General features: G+C 43.6%; 1 protein-coding gene across 1 annotated transcript in view; it reads right to left on the reverse strand.

The window, feature by feature from the left end:
* FREM3 (FRAS1 related extracellular matrix 3) overlaps window positions 1-6951 on the reverse strand; it is a 73081-nt gene extending 66130 nt beyond the window's left edge. Inside the window, exon 1 of the mRNA XM_049815575.1 lies at window positions 1845-6951. Within this exon, the coding sequence (XP_049671532.1) occupies window positions 1845-6951 (5107 nt within the window). The remainder of the gene's footprint in view (window positions 1-1844) is intronic.
* Window positions 6952-20399: the final 13448 nt, after the last annotated feature.

Genomic DNA, 20399 nt, shown 5'->3' on the forward strand with positions numbered 1-20399 from the left:
GATTACTTACTAATAAGTTGGCTAATTTGTGGGTAAAGCATCCCAGCAACAAAACTTGTATAATGTGGCATGGCTTCTTACACTGGTCTATACTCAGCAACACAACATGAATTTAGTTATTAGCTCAAAGAACAATGGCAAAAAGACAGTGAGATATAGTTTTACCATAAATATTTATTTTTAAATACTAAAGTCGCATCCTTGTTTCAGCATATTAGGAAGAATTACTTTGCTATAAGTAAATTGAATCTATTAGGAGTAAAGATCTGCCCATTTTTTAGAGATCAATTTAACCTCAATCAGTTTTTTAAACTCTTCTATGACACACAAAACTGTGGCAGGTACATTAGGACTGAATATGAGAATGTATTAAACAAATCACAGATAGGTCTAAAAGTCAATAAAATTTTGATTTGATATCCCCAGAGAATAGGGAAAAACCACCAGGATATTTCTATTACCCTAAAGTTGCAGGTGTATTACCCTATGCCACATTGCATCAATATGAAGACTTCAGAAAAGTCTTCTACTTTTGCTTTTATTTTAGTTAAATAAGCAACAATTTCATTTGATATAAAAATGTTTGGGATATACCTAATTGTTCTTTATACTGCATTCAGCATTAAGCTGTTCTAGAGCTAATTCTGATCTACTAAGAGACTTACTCCTCTGGGGTTACCAGTTGCTCTTGTTCTGGCATGGCAGATTTGGGTGCTTTCTGTCAACTGAAAATGTATGAAACATTCTTGAATCAATGGCAAATGATTTTTCACAACACTGTAGCTTGGCAGATGAACTGCAGACTTCTAAAAATAAATTGTGTTATCATAATCTTAAAGCTACAACCTGTCTGGAAGTTACGGATAAATACATAAAATGGAGATAAAGACTTTTTCTCTCCCCAGACTGTTTTCTCTTGCAAAAGAAAGGTAACATACCTGAGCACATAAAAATAACGGAGACCTCTAATCCTACTATAGTGTCTAATGAGAATTTTGGTAAATGTTGTACGCCCTACTGACAGTCAAAGCACTCTGTAGATAGGCAAACTCTAGGCTGGAGGTTTCCTTGTGGAAGCTTTCAACACGCTATTCTATCTAGGACAGATGAATGACAGTCGTAAACCCAACTACTTCAGATCAGCTAGAGCACAGGGACAGTTATAGAGAGTCTGGCTGCTGTCACCGTGCCCCACCATCCTCTGAGGCTCTTCCCTCCGCACAGGTTTGGTGGAGCTGACCTAAAGGAGGCCTCCCTACCTACTGAGCTTTCTCTGTGGAACAGAATCACAAAAAAAGGTCACCCAAACTACTGAGGCTATACTGGGCATACCCTGCCTTTTCTTTCTTTCTTTCTTTTTTTTTTTTTTTTTTTAAATACTAGATCCAGTGACGTGCAGAAATATTAATCACCTTTCCAAACAATTCCCTCTGAAGACAACACTGATTTTTGAGCCTGGCTTTAATTTCCAGGCAGGCAAAGAGGTACTTCAGTCTTCAAAAAGAAACTGGTGCGGGATCTGCAAATCACCATTTCAGATTTTATTCCATCTTCTTATGAGCAGTACTATGCTACATACACAGTAAGATGTACATTTAACGCACAGTAGGAAACGCATTAATGCATGCACATACAACACAGAACTTTTCTATTGTGTCTTCATAGGTAAAACAAAGCTTCATTTCTAAAATGCATGTATTATAATTCTGACCATTTGCATATACTTTGTAGTTTAAAAGACACTACTTTCTAAATCCCCTGAAACAAAGACTCAAATAATAGAACATAAGATAACAGCTCATTGAACCCAATGTTTATAAGCAAATAGAACCATCAGCACCAACCTTGCATAAATGTTCTAATGCTCTCATTTCCGAGGCCAGCATTAATGACGAAGCCATGCTCCGGCCCATCTGTTATTTTGTACTTCAAGAGATCGTGTGGACTGTCTCGATCCTCTGCCTTTAGTGCCTTACTAGTGATCAGGAAGCCTAGATGCCCAGCTGGAAGTCTTCTCAGAGTAGGGGCACCCTTGTTCACCACTAACTGTGGCACTCTGTTGTCCAGTGAACTGATCTGAATCTTCATCATTTGGGGTTGATGGATCTCCTTGCTAGTGTCAGGGAAAACATAAAAGTTTGTGTGGGTCCCATCAGTCACAGCGAAGGAGAAGCTATCCTGGCTGGTTTCTGAACCATCATGTCTGTAGCTGATAAGATTCTCATTCAAGTCTTGTTTGGTGAAGCTGGTGACTGGGTAGCTGTTGTTGTACAAAATCTGGCCATGCACTGGCACCTGAGTGACTGTGAATAGCAGTAAGTGGTCGGGTGTATCCCCATCTTCCACAGTCAGCTCAAAAGGGGTGATCAGCCTGGTCTCCCCTTCCTTGACAACCAGGTCGCCAATAGTTAGAATTGGCTTTTTGTTGTCCACATCTACGATGGAGACCCTGAAGGTACGGAAGACTGGGTTATACCCGTCTGTCGCTTCAAACTCAAAACTGTCCATCTTCACCTCATCCTCTGCAGTGTGAATGTAGTAAATCTTGTTGCCAGCAAGTTGGAGTTGAGTAAAGGAAACAACGGGTATTCCAGGACTGTCTGAATTCTCTAGATGGCCCCGGGTTGGGGACCGGGTGACACTGAAACGCAAATTTTCATCAGGACTGTTAATATCACTTGTGCTGAGCAGATCAGTTGTGAGTGTCACCTTCCCACCTTCTTTCAGAGTTACACCCTTGTTGATCACCTCAGGGAAGACCATATCAAAGCTACCAATGGTAATATAGAAGTACCTGTCTATCAAGGCATTAATACCATCAGTAACATCAAATTTAATCAGATCACGCACTCCATGCAGGCCAGTATGAACATAGCGGATAAGACCCTGGTCTAAATCATCTTGTGTGAAGTTTGTGCCTTGTGTAATGTTGCACAGCACTTCCTCTTGTGTGTTCAGATGTTGTAGGAAACCCTGCACAGGCGCCAAACGTATGACGTAAACAAGGCTCTTGTCCTCTGAATCAATGTCTGTGGCTTTAAGGTCTTGACTAGAGATGACCTTTGAATTGCCAATCTCTACTTCCAGACCATTGTTGATTGCCATCCTGGGAGTCTCATCATCTACCAGGATCACCGTAATCGGCACATTCTGCTCCACTGTGTGGTGTCCATCAGCCAGCTGAATTTGGAAGCTATCTTCTTCCACCTCTGAGTCATCATGTTCATACACAATGCTGGAAGTCTGGATCTCCTCCAAGGTGAAGCTGTGAACAGGCACAGTGCCTTTGGAGAGCTGCTGCACAATCTGCCCACACTTAGGAGGGACAGCAATAACAAAACGCAGTTCATCTGGAGGCACGTCTGCATCCGCTCCGCTGAGGATGGGCGTGTCAATCACCAGGCTCATCCCCTCAAGCACCATGAATTCACGAACAAACAGCTCCGGCTTTTCATCATTGGTGGGGATGATGACAATGGGGAAGAACTGGTGAGGCGAGAAGTTAACACCATCAGAGCACTGGAAAGTGAATCTATCCTCCACAGGCTCCACCCCTTTGTGAATGCTCTGCACATAGCTGACATGGCCCAGGCGAACATCTTTGATGGAAAAAGCACTAATGGCAGTACCAGCTCTAGACTTCTCAGACCCAGGGGCTGGAGAGACGTTCTCCAAATACCCTGAAGTGGACTGAACTGTGACAATGCACAAGATGTCATCTCTGGGAGTATCTACATCCTCCACATCCAGCTGATCCAGAGTTAGAGTACTCTTCCCTCCCTCAAGGACACTGAGCGGCTCTGCCGCAACCATCACTTCAGGTGCAACGCTGTCCACAGGCAATATAGTTACAGCCACACGCACCCTTTGTACTGTGCCGCCTCCCACCACCCATTCACTGGAGAGATCAAAAATGGTGAGATTGAAGGAATCATACCTCTTTTTCAAGCCAATCTCTCCACTGGTGTGAGCGTAAGCCACAGCTCCACTGATGAGGTCATGCTGGGTAAACTTTTCAGATCGCACTCCATTCGTGAGGATGTCACCCAGCTTGGGTGGATCCTGGACAATGAAGGTCAGCACCAAGTCATCTGTATCCTCATCTGTACCCTGGATAAGTGACATAGTAATTTCAGTAGCACTGTTTTCCAGGACATCGATGGCTGCTCCCACCTGCCTGTGACCACCAGGGAGAGAGATACTTGGATTTCCACCATCCACAGGCTGCACAGCAATCTTGACTGTAATTGGCACATGATGGACTCCATCACTCACTTCCAGCTGGCAAGAATCACTGGCAAACTCATCGCCACTGTGCTTGTAGGAGATGCGCCCACCAGCAATGTCATCTAGCAGGAAAGATTCCCCTTGCACCATCAGACCCTCCTCCAGATAACGTAGATGGCCGTGCTCCGGAACTTGAATTACAGTGAAGACAATCTGGTCTGCAGATGTGTCCTCATCTGTGGCATCCAGCTGATTGCTGGTGAGAAGGAAGCTGTTTCCCTCAAGCACAGTGAAGCCTGTACTGGTGATCTGAGGTGGCTTGTTGTCGACTGGCTGCAGGAAGAGAGTAAAGGTACCTTGTAGAGAATTGGCAGCTGAATCCTCTACAAGGAACGTGAACTGAACCACCCGTGGTGTGATCCCCAGCTCCTGATCCGGGGGTCGATATGCCACCTTGTGGTGGTTGACCTGGGCTTGGGTGAAATGTGTAATGGACGTCTCAGGACTGTCGGCCAACACAATCTCTCCAGTGACCACAGAGTGGTTCTCATCTGTGTCAGTTGGGGGTGTCAGCAAAGTGTACTTCAGCTCCCTGTCATCCGTATCCAGGTCAGTGTACCGTAAATAGTGCTTCTTAAAGACGGTCAGCTGGTATTCCTGCACTGTCATCTGCAGGCTAGTACCTGGGTACAGTGCAGGTGGCAGGTTGTCTACCGGTTGGACTTTGACAGCAAGCACATGCTCCCCTGACTGGTTAGGGGGGTTGTTGTCATCCTGCAGCCAGAACACAATGTGGCCCATCACTGGGCTGGCACTGTGAGCTCCCGTGTGCCTGAAGAACAGCCTCCCATCAAGGATGTCCTGCTGCAGCCACTCATTCACCACCCTCTCATACACGTGTTCATCCTCCACAAAGTGCCAGGGGGAGGAAGAGGAGTCGCTCTCCAACCCTGCTCTGCTTTCTTTGCTCTCATAAGATGCTGGTTGCTCTGCCTGACGCAGCAGCAGCTCACCAAAGCGGTGGGAGTGTAGCAAGGACACTGCAGAGTCCCCAGCCAGGACAAATCGGATAGAGGTATCATCAGAGTCAATGTCCGTGGCACTGAGGACAAAAGGTGAGATTTGGACAGTCTGGCGCTCACTCAGCACCAGCCCCGTATTTGCATTCAGCAGTGGTGGCTGATCATCATCAGGAGCAATGGTGATGGGGTACAGAAATTCGACCTGGTGCTGCCCATCTGCCATGCGGAAAACAATGTTGTCGCTGTAGCTGTGCTCACTGCCATCGTGCTGGTATATCACCTGCCCTGCTTCTAGCTCTGCAGCAGTGAAGTACTCGCGGCTGGGCGGTACACCCAGTACCTTGAGCTTCCCATGTCGCAGGCCCCGCATGACCCAGACCTTAACCTCCTTCAGATTGTCCTCATCGCTGATCTCCAAGTTGCCAGACAGTGGCCGTGACTGGCCCTCAAAAAGCATCAGCTGTGGGCCAGCCACACGACTGAAAGTGGCTACGGGGGCCAACGTGTTCGTGGGCTTTACCAGGATCACGAAAGCAAAAGGCCCTGAGGAGGCGCCGTCAGGGTCTAGCACTTCCATTTCCACCTGGAAAAGCCGCTCCTGGTCCGAGTCCAGGGTAGGGGGCTGGTAGGCAATCTTCAGCTCCCTCACCTCCTGCTGCGAGAAGGCACCAAGGGGACGGCTGGGGTCATCGGTGCTGAGCAGGAAGCCTTGCTGCTGTGGGTCACTGGGCCAGACAGAGGTGAGGTTGAAGATCAGGAGGTCCGGGGGGGTCTCCACGTCCTCAGCGGCCAGCACGTCCAAGGTGAGCGCTGTGAGCGCAAACTGGTCCACCTCCATCGTAAGCAGCGCCAGGAAGCTGGGCTTGGGCGGCGTGTTGTCGGCCCCTTCGTGGATCCGCACCAGCACCTGGAAGTACTCCCGCTGCTCCGGGCCGGCGGCAGGCAGCACAGACACCCGCGCCGGGATGCAGTCCCGGCGGGGGGAGGCGGTGGTCGCCGTATGCCGGTAGCGGATCCCCGCCTGCAGCACGGCGGAGCAGTCTCCGCTGTAGCCGGCGGGCAGGGGCCGCCCCTCGGCATCCAGCAGCCGCCCGTAGGCGGGAAGGGGGCCGCTGCCGGCCGCCTCGGAGGGCAGCAGGGTGAGGCGGCAGCGCCGGCCGGGCTCACCCTCGCCCTCGGGGAAGCCCAACACCTTGCCGTCCAGGGGGAGGCTGAGCCCCCGCAGCTTCTCCACGGGCAGGGGCAGGTTGCGGCCGAGCAGGCGCAGCTGCTGGAAGAGCACCTCCACCTCCAGCGCGAAGGGCACGACGAGGGTCCGGCGGGGCGAGTCGTAGCGGAGCTGGAGGCGCAGGCGGTACCGGCCGGGGCTGCGGGCCCCGAAGTGCGTGTAGGTGACCTGCCCGCGGGCGAAGGCGCAGGGGAAGCGCGGGGGACGCAGGGCGCCGGCGGGCTGCGGGGCCGGCCCGCTCCCCAGCACCGCCACGGCGCACCTGTCCCCCGGCCGCACCCGCAGCACCAGGTCCGCCGCCGGGTCCAGCGAGACGGAGCGCCCGAGGGGGACACGCAGTCCCCGCTTGGACACCAGGATAGCAGAGGCATCGGGCTCCGCCGGGGGCTCCGCCGCCCCCCGCGCACTCAGGACCCCGAGCAGCAGCAGCAGCAGCACCGCCGCGGCCGGAACCCCCGGCGGCCCCCCGGCCATGGCCCGGCTGCTGCGGGCCGTCCTGCGCTCTGAGCCGCGCCCCCGCCCCGCCGGGGCTACTAAATGGCCGGACCGGGCCGGAGCGGGGGGCGGTGGGGGAAGCAGGGCCCTCCCCCAGCGCTGCAGCGGGGGCCGTCCCCCAGGCACGGCGGCGAGGTGCGGCCCGAGGCGGCGAAAAGCCCGAGCGACCCGCGTCCCGGGGCGGGCTGCCGAGCCGGAGCGGCGCCGGGGGGGAGCAGCAAGCCCGCCCCTGGCCCCGGAGCCCCTTCCCGGCGCAGGCACGGCCGCAGCCTCGCTGCCTCGGGCGGTGCGACAGCGAGATTAAGGGCGGAAAACAAGGAGAGGTAGAGGAGGCAGGAGAGCGGGAGCGGGCAGGTGTTGGGGAGAGGTAAGCGGAGGCAAAGGGGAGCAGGCAGCCACGGCTCGGCCGAGCCTTCCCCGGCGGGGACGGGGTTCGTCTCGCTGCCGGGTAGAGGAGCCCGCACGGCCTACAGCAAGTACCTGCCCGCCAGCAGCCATCCGGCTGAAAACCCAAAATGCAAGTTTCCTCTCGCAGGGGGAAGTGAATTCCCTGCGGAGAGCAGTAGATGCAGAATTTCAAAGCCAACACGACCCCTTCGTGCTCTAGAAGGGGCTACTGATATTTCATCTTTTCACACAGACGGAAGCTTCCTCCCCTTCACCCCCAAGCTCGGCATACAGTTCATGCTATGTACAGACAGTAAAGGGGGAAATCGGTAAAACCACGCTGACTTTGCTTACTACTAAGCAATTTCTCACAGCTAGAAAAAAAAGGAAGCATTCCTATTCACTTGCAGGTGCTCAGCCCTTGCTCAGGCTCTCCACTGAGGACAGCAGGTAAAAACACTACTGGATTTTAAAAGCCACCAGGGTTTCTGTTGGAATTACTACTGTGGTTTTTAGTATTTTGGACGTGTACCCTACTGTTTCATTAAAGGGACAAGTTGCTTAAGGCTTTATTTACTGTTTATGATATTTTTCAAATTGTTCAGGAACTTACCAAGTCCCACTGTTCACGAAGATGAATTGCTTACCCACTCTTAACTATCATAAAATAGGAATGGGCTTTTCACTCTCAAGTGTTTTGCTTGTGTTGATATTAATAAAGATAGTAGAACACATATTTGAAAATAAAGTGCATAGGGAAACCAAGTACACTTCTCTGGTTTAGTACAAGGTTTAAACTAATAGCAAATGATTGTATAGCAATGACTTTTTTTTTTTTTAAAGCATAAGGAATTCCTCATACATGAGTTTCCACGTACACTAGACAGCAGTTCTGTACTCCGTGGAAGTGTTCTCTGCAGTGAAGACTGAGCCCCTGGTGTGGTTGACACTAACAAACTTTTACTGGGACTTGTCTTTCAGGAACCTAAATAAGTCCAGTTTATTTTCCTCAAGCCAACAGGATATTCTGGGCAAATATAACTGGACTAAGCAGTAACAAAGATGTTGCTGAATAATGACTTACAGATAGAAAGGGTTTTTCTGTTCTTGCTAGATTCAAAGCCATTATGCCAAGTTCTGTTCTTTGGTAGAACTGTGTAACCAATAACACGAGTTACCCACTGAAACTTGTGTGTGTGTGTATATATATGTATATAGATGCACACACAGGCATGCAAACTTCACAAAATTTACATTTTTTCCATCCTTAATCAGAGCCATTTGTTCTATAAGGAAGAGTTGCAGTACACAAGGTCTGTGTAAAATCCAAAGATTGTATACTGTTCCCATCAAGTTTCCTGAAGGTAAGACAAATTTTCCCGTTAAAATAAACTGGAATGAGAAATGTATTCAATTACAATTTTTATCTCAAGAGTGTGTTGGACAGGAAATATTGAGGAATTGCTTTCCTATGTATTTTGCAGCTCAGCCTGCTTCTTTCAGTTTGTTGTGAGGTAGTATAATTTATCAGATATATGATCGTGCACCAGAAAAAATAGACTATGTATTATGAAGTTACAGAACCCCAACATTAGTGTTGACAAACTAAATCCAAACTGCATGCAGTGGTTCTGACTGCCTTGCTCACACCAATTCTTGACTGTGCACAGTACAAGAATAATTTTCTCCTCTTTCTGTTTCACTGTCTTTTAAAATATTTCATCTTTATGTCACTGAAGCCCAGTCCTATAAGCATGTAGACATAGGTGCTCCATATAACATGTTAAAATTGATTTCATATATCTTTGCAGAAAAGGAGTATTTGTTTTTCCAGCTCTTAGGACCTCATTCAAAGCCCTCTAAGTCCTGCAATCACCTTTCAGCCACCTTTCAGTCACCATCGACTTTGATGGGCTCTGGATCAACGTTATCTACGCAAGATATTTAGAATCAAGTTCAAAGAATTGTTAAACAAAATCAAAGTTTTACTTGCTCAAGTAACTTCTTTGTGCCTCAAACATAGCAGAGCAGCTTCCTTCCTACAGTCATGTTCCAGTTAAAAAAAAACCCACTGTATTCCAATATTAAAGCAAGTTATGACTAACAGTAGAGATCAGACGGTCAATAAAACATGGATGCTTGATATCAGTGAAAGATTCTAGAGATCTTCATTTGCCATCATGTTAGTCCAGTGTTATGGCAGCATAACTACAACTAAAAATGGAAGTTGCCCATTTTTCCTCTATGTTCTACATATCTTTTTTTAATACTCCTGATCCCAAATTAGGCTCAAGAACATTTCTGCTCTATATTCACATAAGAGCGTAAGGCATTCATAGCTAGGAGACAGTCCAAACCTTGGTGCAGCACAACATACACAAGCTAGGTCCTCAAGTTCTAAGTTTAGGTCATTTAAAAAAAAAAAAAAAAGGGGGGAAGTAAAAAATAGTTACTTAGAGGGTTCATTATGCTGGAAAAGAAAATCTCCACCTGTTCCATTAAAAACCAGTATATCTTAGTTTAAGTGTTACACTGACAAATTGTGTTTAAAGAAAGCAAAGCTAAGGAACTCCTTGCAAATGTTCCCTTCTGAATCAAAATTTTTCTTAAAATCACACAATTATAATTAATTTGGGGTATACAAGCACTGATGCATGTGTAAACATCTAGCAGCCAAGTACGCTGAGCCAATCTGAGTTCACTGTAGCAATACTCTGATGTGTTGGGAATTAAGATTTCAGAGCCAGTTACCACAGAAATTATGACCTGTAGCCCAGAACAGCAGATGGATTTTCCACAGAACTAGACTTACAGTAATCACGCCGAGATCCTTTTTCGCACAAATATGCATAAAACTGCAACCAGAAAGATGTTTGAATGAATATTTGCTACATAAGCAATGCGTGAGCACTTTAAAAACAGACAATAGGTCTTTCAAAACCTCTTTCTGACAGTTAGGTTACTTCTCACACTTAACAGTGAGCATTATAAGCAAGTCTTAACAAGCATCAGTTAAGCCTGTGGAAATATACAGAGATACAACAATAGATTGATATTTTTGCTTACCTTGGAATTTGTTGCCCAGTTGCCTCTGAATTCACTAGTGGTTGTATGGCTTCAGCCTACTCCAGTTTAAGTCACCAGTCTTATTTTCTGGACCCTTCAGTAGTTTGGAACAGTCCTTTTCATCTAGCTTGGTTTCAAGTTTTCACACACACAGAAAAAAAAGAATACTCAGCTACTAGTGTTAGTCCATCTTCTTGTATATCACATCTTGAAGTGAGGTAGGAGGAAGTGTTTCCTCCAATTGATGTTGGAGACACTAGCTGGAGGGAAGGGACTCCTGAAGATACTCAACTCAGAAAACATGAATGAATCTGAAAAAAAAAAAAAAAAGCATAAAAATAAGTAGTTTATTGAATTAACCTAATGAATATAATTATTTGGTAAGTGCATCACTGCATCTACTTTGTTTTTCTTTTCATATATTTGTTTCATTTGTGAATGGCAGTATTAGATGCAGCAAGGACCAAATTGGACATCTGTCCCCCACCCTGGAAGTAGTTAGACCTTAATTCCATGGTAGTATCATCAATCAAACACTGCTTTGCAAGGCTGAGCATGCTACTGCTACTTTCACTTAACATGCTTTTGATAACAATTACAGTCAGCAAATTGAAAAAAGTTCTACCTTATGCAGATGAGATGCCCTGGTTTGGAATTGTCAGGACCCTGCCCCATATTCTGTGAGAGCTTTTGCTGTGTGATCTACCTTTCTTCTGCCCACACACCAGGTGCCAAACACCCCTGTTCAGAGGCTGAGAGTACTGCGCCAATCCCTGGCACTTCACAGCCAGGGTTTCTGCATGCATACTCGCATTCATCTGCATGCTACCTTTGCATTTCATACAGGGCTTTGCCTCGCCCCCCCCAAATTAGCGTAGTTCCAACACTGTCTGTCATACCTCACTTCAGGAGAGGAGAAAAAACTCTTATTGTATGGCATTACATGATGTTAGGACATATTGAGCTACACTGTATCATGCCACAGGGTCTAACTGGATGCATGAATGAGAGCAAGCATGTATGTGTACTTTTAAGCAGCAGACTTGCTGCACTTTACAGCTTACAGGGAACCAAGTACCTTAGAAGAAAATAGAGTGGATCTGCAAGATCTCATACTATGAAATGTATGTACCTGTTCTGGTAAAATAAGATATTGAGATGCTTCTGCTGTACCTTCAGCAATGCTCTCTACTGGGAACAGTTGACCTGATCAGCTGCCTATGTGTGTATAGATAAATGTGGGTGTGTATAGATAAATGTGGGTGCGTATAGATGTACTAATTTGATTTCTAAAACTCAGCAGCTTTATAGGACTTTGGGGATAGCAACATTGTAATCCTTAAGAACCAGAACCAGGTTATAAACTTCAGTTCCAGGCTAAGGTCTTAGGATTGCACTACTGAAATCCTTTCTTCTGTTGTATAAATATTTTAAAAGGGGTTTAGAGTACAAGTTAAAAAAAAGCAGAGGGGTAACTTTTGGAGTAGAAAGCACCACTGAAGACCCTTCCCTAAAGTTAGTGTAGATAACCATCCAGCAGAGAACATAGCCTGGAGATACATCAGCCCCTAGAACCTGGCTGTTTTGGCTGTATAGATGAACACCCACACAGTCAGAAGAACACCTGCTGCAACTTCCCATATCAAGCATATACTTTTGAGGGTTTTTAAAAAAAGTATCTAAAAGCCCTTTCACAGCTCCTAATAAACATCCATCTCATTTCTGCACTGGCTGAAGTCTTGTCAACATAAGGAGGAATAGCTGGGGATTCTTAGGAACTTTAGCATGAACTGAGAACTATCAACTTTTGCACCTTTTTTTAGAGAGAGATCTGGTAGGGTCAGTAGGCTAACACTACATGTTTGAGTGGAATGCTAAGAATATCCTCAGTAAGTAAAAATCTACTTACAGCAGAGAAAGGAAAAATATTGGAAAAAACCTAACAAAGATCAAGTTAATTTGTACAGTGTTTAATTTGTAAAGTTTTATGTTTCACTCCAAATAAGTAAGCATTCCACAGTTGGAGGTTCAACAGATGTTTAAGAGTGTTTTGTTGTATCAGTGTAATGCCTCCTCACTTTTTAAACAGAGGAAAACAAAAGCATCCAAGAGGCTATTTAAATAGCAATAGGAATAACCTTATGACTAACATCTTTGACTCAAAAATCAGCCTTATATTGATGGATACTGTGACCTTCCACAATTGTTCATTCTTCCTCCACACACTCCCCACCACCCCCTCACACCGTAAATCAACAAGGATTTACTATAATGCTTGAGGTAACAGTCCTTGGGTATGTTTGTCTTCAAAAGAGGTCATTCACATTAAAGAGTCCATATCCATGAGATGTACTCTTTCTTATTTAGCCTGAGGCTGCCAGTCTTGCAAGATGCAGGGACATTTGTCAAGGCCTGCTTCCTCAAGTTTATTTCAAAGAGACAGGACGTCATGGGATCTGAAATGATCATTCATGCAACACCCCCCACGCCTGGTCAGTTGAAGTGCTGACTTACATACTTCATGTTAAAGCACAGGGCTCCTTGCATTCTGGACGAGCAGATATGATCAATGAAAGCAAACAAATGCACTAATTAGAAGCTTTTCATTTAAATTATTTTAGGGTTAAATCACAGTATTACTATGAGGACATAAGGTATTTAAATCCATGTGCAGAGTAAAAGAGCTGCCTCTGAAGTTTTTTCTAAGTAAATTTATGAGTGGTCAGTCTTCACCTAGAATTGAAAATCTTCCAACATTGTACAAGTGCATACAATGGCTTCATGACGTTCATATAACAATTCTGCATATTATTATAAAAATACAATTGCTAATGAAGAACTTTATTATTACAAAACAGTCACAAATATTGTGATGATGTTTCCTAAGCAGTGTATGACCAGCTAAAGCTACATACAGGTTCTTCCTTCTATATCAATATTGAAAATCTAAACACTAAGTAGAACTAACCAGTCTATGAGGAAAAGAATATAGATGGACTACTTAGTCAGATGTAATTAAAAAAAGAAGGTAGCAATTTGGTATTGAAAGTGATTGAATACTATTCAATTTTTAGAAAGGTATGTTCCATTTAAACAGAAAAGAAAAAGATGCTGCAGCTGCCATCCTCAGGACCTCTTTTAGACGCTCTCCATCTTGCAGCTGCAGAGCACAAATGAAGTCCAGGAGCTCCCCATGGAATGCTCCAACAGGCATTTCATACCATAACTCTCCCCTACGATGGAGCCAGGGGCTTCACTGAGTTTGATTGACAAGGTAGAGCAATTGGGCAGTGACACATACAAACATCAAGGAAGCTCCCCTGTGCACAAGGCTCCTAAACTCATGGCTTTGCTGTCCCTTTGCTAATTTGCAGTAGCATTCTGGGGTACACAGACAAGGCTTGAAAACGGTGGATTTTGAAAGTGGATTTTTACTTGCATAATCTTAAATGTTAGTGTCAGATCCAAAGCATTCTGCCCAGACCAAACAGTATTCTACCACAAGGAGAGGGGGAAATCAGCCTTCAGTATCTGGCTACAGGCTCCACATACACCCTTGGGCAGTTCTGCCCAGTTCCCCCCCCTTCCACAAGACAGGTTCTGCAGAGCGAAGGGGAAAGGCAGTCACCTAAAATCATATACTCCTGCACACACAACAGTTCTACCCTGTACAGTGAGCAGGAGCAACATTTGTCTTTGAATGCATTCCCAGACTGCATGATTAGTACAAGCGTGTAACAACAAAACCAATCCTTCCTCTTCTCTCCAGGAAAGTTAACATCTCATGGGTCTTACAATAATTGCTGCAGAACACAAAGGTAGAACTAGACAGCTGTATTGGGAGAGGCATATTTTGAACCAATGTGCCTTCCAAATCAATTTAACATAGTTAGAAACCGATGAGCATATCCAGTGACTATTCATGAAAATAAGATCAGGGATAAATTCTCTAACCACACAATAATCCAGAGCAGAAACAGATATTGCCTTAGACCTCAATTAAGAGAAAGAAAGGACCGTGACCAAAGGCTAGACACTGCTATTTCATACATTCATATTTCTATAAATATATGCAACACCAAAAAATTTACAGTGTCCACCTTTTAAAACTGTACTTATATACAAATGTAGTGAGATCCCAATGGTTATGTGCACCTTTGAAGAAGTACAGAAACAGAAAGTAGCCTTTTATTCTTCTCACTCAAGTTTCAAAAACATTTCAGTGTACACATGCTTCATCTGTGTTTGAGTTCTGGTGGCCAAGTAGCTATGCAGGCATGTTTACCAAGTGCATCCTACAGGTTTCCTTCCCTCCTTCATGCTGCAGGTGTTCCCTCTGTGACATTTCCTGGGTTTATAGAAGATACACAGACAAGCTTCTGCTAAGGTAGGTCAGGTTGCTAATTTATCTAAAGAGTCTACTGCCCATAATCTTCCTTCCGTCTTAAATAAGCAAATCCCAAACCATGCATTGGGTTCTTTGAAATGAATAGGCTAGTCCTTCTTAATACCTCTTAGCACACTTTAGAATAACTAGGAAAAGGTCAACAAGGTTGTTCACATGAGCACTACCAACATCAGAGAGGATTAAAGAATCAATAGCTGCCCTCAGAGATCTGCTCAGGTAGACTAGCCAGCCTTTCGTGCAAGCAGCCCACTGTACTCCAGGCAAAACTACTCTGACAGGAGAAATGGCTAGAAAGCTTTAACTCTTTCAGGCACACAGAGGAGCTGCCTGTTCACCTCTGCACAGAGCAGACACAAAGTTTGCGGAGTAGAACAGGAGCACATTTTTGATCCACTGTTCACCATAGAGGTTTATTTGAGAGGTGTGGGCTCCTCTAGCTGTCACCCTAGTGGAAGAGAAACTATACTATTTTAGAATGCATCTCACCACCTATGAAAGTGGGTAGATGTGAAAAATAGACAAGAAAGTAAGTCAAGCAAAGTTAAAGAAACCTGAAGCTAAAGCAAATGCACATATTTTACCACAATACAGAAATTAGCAATAAATTATATCCATTAAACATTTTTAAAAATCCTTTTATTTCCATACAGTTATATACAAAAAAGTATCTTTCCAGATTTCATCACTGTAATTCCATTTTACACAAAATGAAAATGGCTGATATGCCAAATATTTTCTTCCTATATTTGCTCTAATTCATTCTAAACCAGGATTAGCTATATTTAGTCTTACATGGCAATTTGGCCCATTTCACCAATTGGTTTTATTTTCATCAAATGCGCAACCTAGCAACTTTACTACAAAACCAGCAAAATTTTCTTCAGATCCATTCTTTAGCAGAGTATAATTTGATAACTCTTTGCTGACCCACAATTGTGAGAAGCTACTGCCACTCTGGAGACTTGCTCCCTGTATTTACAAAACCAAAACCAGTTGGGTGGCTCTAAGAATTGGCCATTGCTCATATTTTAAAAGGAGAAAATTGCACAATTTTTTGTAACATTTGATGACTGATGGATTAACAGAAGATAACATATAGGAAGAGCAGTGGGATTGGTCAGAAATCCTAGGAAACTGAAATGAAGTTAACTCCGTTTTATTTGTAAAAGCTACCTTTTTCACTCTGTACTGTTATGTTTTAGTTCTATTATTCTTTCCCTAGTGTAACCCAAACTTAGGAATCTGAGCTGAATCTGTCCCTGAAGATTCCTAAGCTCTGTACTAACTGTTCAAATTGTTCCAATTTTGATGAAGAAATATAGAAGAAGGTTACACAAATTAAAACCAAAATCAACATTTCAATATTCTATTAGGAATGAAGTTGTCCTGTATTTGTACCAGAGTTACTCCACACAGGTTTATCTTCAACAACATACTGGGGATTTTTGGCATGTGATGCGATGCTACATTGACATAGTGATATATCTGCTTAGGATCTGTGAAACCAGATGCTACCCATCTTATCTGCACCATCTGCTCTGACATAGATATCAGAGGATCTACGTTCAAATTCTAGCTGTTGTATGTTAAATATAAAGAGGATTTACTTGGCTGCTAGTCAGTGATGCCATTCTGCTCTAGGGAATCATATGCACAGTCCAATATTCAGGGGATCTGATCCATATCTTCCTTTTGGACAAAGACCCTTGTGTTTCTTTAAAAAGCTAGAGCAAAAGTGCATTGCTAGATCACAGCAGTACTTTTCTGAAATTCCTGTTCTGTGAAGTAAGAAATATTTCCTACTTGCTTAGCTTCCCTGTAAAGCAGAAGAATAAGAATACTCTATTGCTGATGCTAACCATTTGAAAAATGACCCCTTTTGCACCACTACAAAATACCTCTACCCATACGTAATCTTTAAAAGATTCTATAATTAGTCTTCTTCTTACTGCGTTGTTTCTATTTATGCTAAATGAGAAAGTTACTCAGATTCACGGGACAAAAGAGACTGAATGTAGGTGCTTGTAATATTACCAAGCTACTTAAAATAGTCCAGATAGGAGGAGAATGAAAGGAATAAAACCCTTTTTCAGGGTTTATATGTCAAGTAAGTAAGAGTAGACCAGGGTTCACCTGGAGTTTTTACTTGTTTTCTTTTCTAACAAAAAGGTTCTCTTGCAAAGGAAAGCACTGATTTGACAGAAAAAGACCAGCTATCTACTTCAGTGGTATGAAGTAGATACTTAGGATGCTGAGAGCACTCATTAAGCCAGTGGAACCAGCTGACTCCAGGCAGGACTCAGGAGACAGGTTGAAGCCTGGGTTCCCAGCAGCACAGATACGTAGGAGGATGGTGCCAAAAAGAGGACATGCAGCACATGTCCCCGAGGCAGCCTGGGGCAAAAGGTAAAGTGGGCACTTGAACACAGGTCTCCCACAGCCCAAATTAATATCTGGGCCACCCCCTTGGAGAATCTCAGGTTACTCTTAACACAGCATAACACATCTTAAGGCTTCTCGCCTTCAGACATCTCAGCATGCAGTTTCTTGCCTATTCCTGTCACCACATTACTGTAGAGAAACAGCAAGAGACTTGGAAAATTCACTTTTTTTCATGCCCCAACTTTGAGAAAATAGTTTCTGACTTCAGCCTTTTGGAAGACCAAATCTACAAAAAAACATGCACAGGATATATATTTGTTAACACTAATGTCTACAGTTGGATGTTCATGCACCCTGCACATGCACCCAGATTAGGTGTCACACATTCTAAGGCACAGTATAGATGTTGCAAACGCCACTAGAAAGATGCTGGTCAGTGAAGGCACATGCAAAAAAAAATAACTAATGCTGTGTCTCATTTTGTTTGTTTTTCCACCCTGCCTCCCCAGGAAGAGAGTCATCTTTGCCTTTTAACTAGTGCATCTGACTTCCCATACACACACATGCTTATTTTATACAATCATTCTTCTATTAACAGGAACTGGCACCATGGAAGTGAAGGCTAGGCAACTTTGTGAAGAGGAAGACTGTTCACAGTAAAATTAAACAAATACAAGGCTAGAAAAGAAGTAATTAGAAAAGAGAGAGAAAGAGCTCTCCCATTGAAGCAAGAAACCTCTTTTAAGCAGTTTTTCTTAGGTGGGGGCACCACCACTCATTGATCAAAGCATCACTTATAAGACAGTAGGCACAAAACTGTCAGAATTCTTCTCCCATGATCCCCAACTGTGTACGGCAAGCAAAAAGCTAAGCCTCCAGCTAAGGTAGAAGAAGATCTATCAACCTATCTCTCCAGTACTATATTGCTAGATAGTCAATATATAAATAATTGACTTTATATAGCAGTCAGTCAACATACATTGACAATATATAGTGAGTCAGTAATAAAGCAAGAGATGAATCAGATGCTACAGGCATTGTATGAGTCCTACTTTCTTCCAAGTCCCCTGTCCAGAAGCAGCCACCATCAACAGAACAATAACTTACACTTACCAGTAGTCCCTCAACAATGCATATATCTACACAGCACTGTATTAAATGTAACTCTTATTGCCAGTTTAGTCTCTAAAAAAATTAAAGAATAAAGAAGGGCTCCCAATTGATTGACTTTTTATATATTTCAGCAATACCCTTGAGGTTAGCATTTGGCAGTTTAATTTCCTAACACAGATATTGTCATATTTTGTCTCTCTAGGATAAGTCTCAAATACACAGAGTCCAACATTGTGCAGGGGTAGCAAATCACTTCCTTCTGAACAACTGCTTCTCTTCCTAATATTTCAAAATCTCATGTTCGAGATTATTTTTAAGTTTGATAGTTCTGTGGTCTATGTTCTATGTAAGCTGACAGAAGTGCTTTATGTTGAATACATACATGTGGAAAACTGCACTGAAAGCTACCTCTAGATTTTTCTGTATCTTACCAGAACTCATTGTAAAGTTATAACTTTGTTCAACTCGGACTATAAAATATAAGAAAGGTCTGAGACTAACTGTTAAAGAAACATATTCTATTATTCTGCCACATTGTGTTGATGCTGGTAAGTATCAGGAAATACAAAGCTCTAAATATCAAATAGTTTTCATGCTAGGAACTGCAGACAGTGTTCAAGAGCAAAGTGCTTCTCTGAGATTTAGTAAAAGATCAGAAAGTCTACTAGGCTGATACTAAAATCCTCATTAACACCAACTTTGCAGCAGCTAAGGATGCAGATGGGGTATAATCTGATAAAAACCAGGAAGTTCACAGGAGCTCCAGCAATAAGATTACTTTTGTTCCAACTGGAGACTTGTTTTAAATTTTGAATACTTTTTCAAGACTAACTGGTACAGTTCAATGGAGGAGCTATCAAGTTTAAGAGTGTTCACAAGTACAATACTTCACATTGCCGGTGTAAACAGAAAGACAAACACTAACGTTATACGACACAGCAATTTTATAATACTCTAATAAGATTTGGCTATTGGCATTACTAGTGCTCTTTACTTCATTCTATACTACTGAGTTCTCTATTTATTGATTCCATACCTCAGTAAAGAAGTTGTTCAAGTACAGCATCAGACTGAGACAATCATCATACATCTTCAGAAACCACTTCTTTGGACAGGGGCAATGAGTTTATGGACCATACTTGATTGCAAGTTCCACAACACACCCCAGGGGCTCACAGGCAATTTAAACACATGTAAGGAATCAGAGCCTTAAGCAGAACTGGCTGTGCACAGGTACAACAGCAAACACAAGGCATCTGATACATAAGCAAGGTTACCACAAACAGGTAACATTCTCAGGAGGTATAAAGTACTATCACTGCACTAAACTGGAAATAAAATTACAACAAATTTGGAATATATCCTACTGTTTCTCCCCTTTAGCGAGCCTCACACCCTCAGGCACTCAGACCCAACCAACTGGTATTTATCTGTACGATCCTACAGTCACTATGGCCAGTCAGAAGCAATTCCACCACTCACACAATGACAAAGTCTGAAAAAAAGAAGTTGTTATTTACAGCTTGAGTCTTTGAAAGCTGATACTTTAAAACTTTTTTTTTAAATAGTCACATATAATTGTAGTTTTCATTTTAAAAGTTCTACACAAATTTACTCACTATGACTGCAAAATATAAATACTGCCTTAACCCTGATAATAGCTCAATCAGTAAGAGATAACAGCTATACTGATTTATTTGGTGATATAAAGTCAGAACACGGCTGCACTAGTTTAAAGCAAGTTTGAACATCACACAGCATTTTAGATTCAACCGTTCATGTTGCATGCCCTAGGGCGCACAAGGGACCTCAGTGGTACCAACACGGGAGACTGTTACTGTCCATCCACAAAGAACACAACTCTAACTGTTCCAGAGAAGCAATGAGCTTTTCCCAAGATCAGAAATCAGACCCCTCATGGTGTTCTCTAAGGGTTCAGCACCTAGGAAGTTGCTGGTTTGTAGCACATGCCAAAAGAACACTCTGCACTGTGCCATTACCATGGCAGGCTTTAGCTAGGAGCATAACCATGATGTGGTAGTAGCTCTAGCTAAAACAAACTTGGCTTTTA

Source organism: Accipiter gentilis, chromosome 12 (assembly GCF_929443795.1).
Source record: "Accipiter gentilis chromosome 12, bAccGen1.1, whole genome shotgun sequence".
In the NCBI taxonomy this organism is placed as follows: Eukaryota; Metazoa; Chordata; class Aves; order Accipitriformes; family Accipitridae; genus Astur; species Astur gentilis.